Source organism: Ursus arctos, chromosome X, assembly GCF_023065955.2.
Source record: "Ursus arctos isolate Adak ecotype North America chromosome X, UrsArc2.0, whole genome shotgun sequence".
In the NCBI taxonomy this organism is placed as follows: Eukaryota; Metazoa; Chordata; class Mammalia; order Carnivora; family Ursidae; genus Ursus; species Ursus arctos.
The window spans coordinates 57,363,291-57,367,706 of record NC_079873.1 but is presented as its reverse complement, the minus strand read 5'-3'; the positions used below and the strand labels follow the sequence as shown (position 1 = coordinate 57,367,706).

The window sequence follows — 4,416 nt, the reverse complement described above, 5'->3', positions numbered from 1 at the left end:
GGGGGCAAAATAACAGGGAGAGGAAGCCTCGGCTGAGGTCGAAGAGGAGGGACCCGGCTTGGCCACAGCTCCCTGGCTCCAAAGGCACCAGCTGCTCCTCTTGCACAGAGATGCTGGGCTCAACCTGTCAGACAGAGCAGGGTCAGGGAAGAGCAGCAAGCCAGGGCCATCCCCCGGCCCAGCCCAACAGCCGCAAATGTGGGAAGGGGAATGGTGTGTGTAACACTCACTTCAAAGGCTCTGGAACTTGTCAGTCAGGGACTGCATGGCCGCTGAAACAGAGACAGGCGTAAGCAGGCCCTCCAGACACGGGGTGGGGGGTGGGGGGGTAGAAGCCCATCCCCCTGTCCCCATGGGGAAGCACCTAGCCCTGCAACCTGAAACCCCCTCCAGCCCCTATCCAAAGAGCCCCGGGCCTGCCTCACTCACCCACCACCTCAATGAAATATGGATATGTCCTCCAAGGGAACCAAACGTGCCAGTGCTTCTCAAGCTTTGGGGCACATCGGAATCATTCAGACGTGACCAACCAACACCAGTGCGCGCGCACACACACACACACACACACACACACACACACGCGTGCGCCTCGCAGCCATACCAAGGAGCAGTTACAGGGAAAATCAAGGAGGCATCTGTAAACGTCCTAGTAGAGGGACACCTCTGGGACCTGTTCCCGCTGGCACACTGCGCACGCAGTCGCGGCAGGACTTTCCCGATTGTGCACACATGGAGCCGCACACACACAGCAGGCTCCAGGGCCAGGCCTGCTGGGTTCTCCTCCCCACAGGAATGTTGGTCCCTGGGAGGCCCCTGCACCTGCAGCCCATGCCAGCTTCTGCACTGAGGACCCCCTCGTCCACCCCCCCCCACCTGCGTCTGCCCAACCCGGCCCCAGCCAGAGGGTCCTCATACCAAGCTGCTCCTTCAGGTCGTCTATTTCTCTCTGTAGCACGACACACTAGGGCAGCAGACAGCAGAGAGAGAGAAACGATTAGTATCCTCTGGCTTCCTCTCTCCTCCGCCTCCCCCTCTCCCACAGGCACTACATCCCCAGGCCCAGTGGCCAAACCCGCACAGGCTCCTCAGGGGAAAGGAGGCGCCTTCGCTTTGTGGGGAGCAGACGGGGCGGGGGGTGGGAGGCACCTATGTCAGTCTAGCCCAGACCCGGACCCCACCCTCTAGTTTGGGCCTGCATTTCTAGGAGCCACAGGAAGCATTACCCGAGGACAGCCCTGGGCGCCAGCTGGTGGCAGCTGCTGCCTCTCTGGCCTTGGGGTGTGGTCAAGCGGCTCCTGGTCACCTGAAAGGGAAAGAACTTCAAATCCAGCTTCCAAGGCCCCCCTGGGAGGGGCAAAGGGCCTCAGCAGGGTCCAACGTGAAGCAGCACCACCCTCTGCTGGCAACAAGTGGCCGCTGCTCTGCCAGCAGCTCCAACCTTGTCTCTGGGCCCGTCCCCCCTTGTCCCCCAGGGGCAGCCCATCCTTGAAGGTGGTCCCCAGGGACTGTGGCTCTGGCTTGGACTCTCCCAGAGCTGCAGCCACAGCCAGCCCCTGGGGCGAGCAACGGGGCCCAACAGGACTGAACAGAAGAAAGGCTCTGTTCTGCTGAAAGTCCATGTCCAGAGCTACACGTTGGGACACGGCCACGCATCACCCCTGCTGCACAAACCCCACCTGGGGGACGATGTGGCTTCAGGAGACCCCGTTTCCTTGGGAGAAGCTTCCCCAGGGAGGCCTGGAGGTGGGGACCAAAGCTGAGCCCCGAGCAGAGCCAGAGCCAGAGCCAGAGTTTTCCCTCCTCATCTCCTCTCGCCTGCACTCCCATGACACCCCCAAGACTCACTGGAGGGCGCAGGCACTCTGGGCAGGACGTCTCCCTGGCTCGGGGCCAAGGGCTCTGAGCCTCCTGGAACTTGGGGGGCTCTGGTGTAGAGGTCGCCCCTGCTGCATTCTCCACGGCGCATGACCAAACAAGATGGCTCTGGCCTCTGTGTTGGAAGTTAAAAGAAAAATTTCTCACCCATCTGGACTTGGGATGTGGGGTGTTCGTGTGTGCGTGTATGGTGTGTGTAGGTGTGCACACGTGTGCGTGTAGGAGCTGGGGTGAGGCAGGGAATAGGGAAGGGAACTCAGAGGCTGGTCTGGCTGGCGCTTCCTCCCTCAGTCAGCCCCGGGCCAGGGGGCAGAGCTGGGCCAGGGAGAAGAGTAGGGCACTGACAAAGCCCAGGCTCCCTGCAAGGAAGGCTTGGGGACCAGCCAGGAAGTAGAAACCAGGAAGCCGATGAGTCTAAAGATGGAAGGTTCGTGGTCCAAACTTTGAAGGGGTTCCTGGCTTCCAATCAGCGACCAGCCCTCCCCTCCCTTCATCCCGGGCCTCTCTCGGGGGAGGAGACAGGAAACGTGCCAAGGGTCCAGAATGGTGCCAGGCACACACCGCGTGGTATCGGAGGTTAATGTCTGCCCCTGTGAAAACGACCCACGACCCGATCTGGCATCCCGGTGATCCCAGTGACCCCGGGGCACCCATGGCAACCCCTGAATTAGGGACAGAGGGAGCATGGGTGAAGAAGTGCGCGGAGGGGGAGGGGGCCCCTCCCCCGGAGAGGAGGAGCAGGGGGGCCTACTCACTTGGCCCTTGGGGAACGCGTCTCTGTTTGAGTCACTGCCTTCTCCTGCGACCGCCATCAGCTCTGCCTCCCGAGCCCTCCTGGCCGCAGATTTCTTCCCGGAGCCCATGTGCTTGGACTGTTTGGTTCCCAAGGGGAACAGGGCATACCTCTTGGACCTCCCAAGCGGCGGGACACCGGAGATTGGGGGGAACGTGGCTGGTTCCAGAGGATCTGCCGAGACTGTCTGCCCCCAGGAAGGAAAGCTTTTCCCCGAGGCCACTTTGGAGGCCCCCCCTAGGGTTTTCTTCTCCTGGGCCACCTTCCTCCTAGAGGTGGCCCCGGGCAGGCCGCCTGCAGCAGCAACAGCAGCAGCTCCCTGGTAGCTGGGCCTGCTCTCCCCCTTCCCCCAGACCACGCTTTGCATTTTCTTAGAGCGGGAGATGTCCAGCTCGCCAAAGGCCTGCCTCTCCACAAGCGAAGTGAATCCGCGGGGAGCCGAGGTCAGGAAGGAGCCTAGCGTGTGAAGGAAATTCTCCCTGACGTGGATATTCGAGTGTCTCGGTGTGTCCCCGCGATCCTCGGGGCTGCTGGGCTTGGCCTGGCCTCCTTCTTTGGAGCGAATGCTCACCCTCATCGGCTGTATCTCACTGAACTCATCTGAAGACTCGGGGTCGGAAGGCAGCACGCCCGGGCCTTTGGCGGCCGCCGAGCGCCGCCGGCGATCCACCCTGACGTTCGACCTGCTCTTAGCGCCTCTCTTCGGGGTTCCCCAGGCTCGGCCTCCCTCGGGCCCACCGACGTGCGGCGGGGCGGCGGAAGGCGGCTGCGACTCCACGCGGCCCAGAGCGAGCGCGCCTCGCCCGCCGGGCCCTGCCTCTAAGCCCGCCCAACCGCCCGACGCTGCCGCGGCGCCGCCCTCCGGGGACCGGTTTCTCCGCAGGCCCAGGGCATCGCGGTCGGCCAGCTGCTGCACGATGTCCGCCGCGGACTCGTCAGCCACGTGCGACGCGTAGGCCGGGCCGTCCCCCTTGTGGTCGGCCGGGGAGCCGGGGCGGCCTACGCGGCCCCACAGCACCGGCCCTCCCGCTTCCAGCACTTCCCGCTCGGACTCGGCGTCTGGGAACCCACCCTCGCCCTCGCCGCTGCGCGGCGGCCCCGCATCCACACCTAGCGCCGGTGCCCGCGGGGGCCCGGGGCCGGCGGGGCGGGCGCCGGACTGCTCCCCGCCCTCCGGGCCGAAGCCCGCTCCCGAGACAGGCACCTCATCGGGATCGCTCATGCCGTCGAGGCCGGGCAGCCGCGGTTCGAGGGAGAAGATCGCTCTGGTCCCGGCGCCACAGACGAGAGGGGAGAGGCCCGAGGCGACTGGCGCGCGACGTGCGACCGACCGGAGCCTCGAGGCCTCCTGGGAACGCCGGCAGTCACCTCAGGCACCGCACGAGAGCGCCTCAAACAACGCGCGGCTTGCGCGCGCTTCTGACGCCTGCACCGTGGCCTCCTCATTGGTCCGCGTCCCCCACCCCCACCAACCAGCGCGCCCCTTGTTGGCCCGCCCCTCAAAGCCCTAACCAATAGGCCTTTGGTTAGCCCTGGCTCGGGTCCGGGGCTGGGTGTGCGCGAGTTCGGGCGTTGGTTCCGCCTGTTCTGGTCCCGCCGCCCCTGGGCCAGAACCTGCCTTCCACTTGGAGTCGTGGCTCTGAGCCTCTGTCTCTTCAGCCACCGAGGCGGCTGTGCCGGCACTTGTCCCGGGGTCGTGGAGACGAAAGGTCGGGACGGAGGTGAGGCACCTAGCGCACGGAGGAATC

General features: G+C 64.9%; 1 protein-coding gene across 1 annotated transcript; it reads right to left on the bottom strand.

Moving 5' to 3' along the window:
- Window positions 1-231: 231 nt before the first annotated feature.
- On the bottom strand, window positions 232-3,890 carry LOC125281255 (uncharacterized protein CXorf49 homolog). Its single transcript, XM_057303333.1, has 5 exons — window positions 2,631-3,890; window positions 1,846-1,990; window positions 1,224-1,303; window positions 916-961; window positions 232-272 (listed from the first exon to the last, which is right to left on the bottom strand). The coding sequence occupies exons 1-5, from the start codon at window positions 3,888-3,890 to the stop codon at window positions 232-234; spliced, it is 1,572 nt and encodes a 523-aa protein (XP_057159316.1).
- Window positions 3,891-4,416: the final 526 nt, after the last annotated feature.

Bases quoted from the DNA above. Each gene is read 5' to 3' on its own strand.
- LOC125281255 (XM_057303333.1), bottom strand. From the start codon at position 3,890: ATGAGCGATCCCGATGAGGTGCCTGTCTCGGGAGCGGGCTTCGGCCCG. The intron at 1,991-2,630 runs GTGAGTAGGCCC...CTTCCAACACAG, and splicing joins ACGCGTTCCCCAAGGGCCAA to AGGCCAGAGCCATCTTGTTT. The intron at 273-915 runs GTATGAGGACCC...TCTCTGTTTCAG, and splicing joins CGACCTGAAGGAGCAGCTTG to CGGCCATGCAGTCCCTGACT.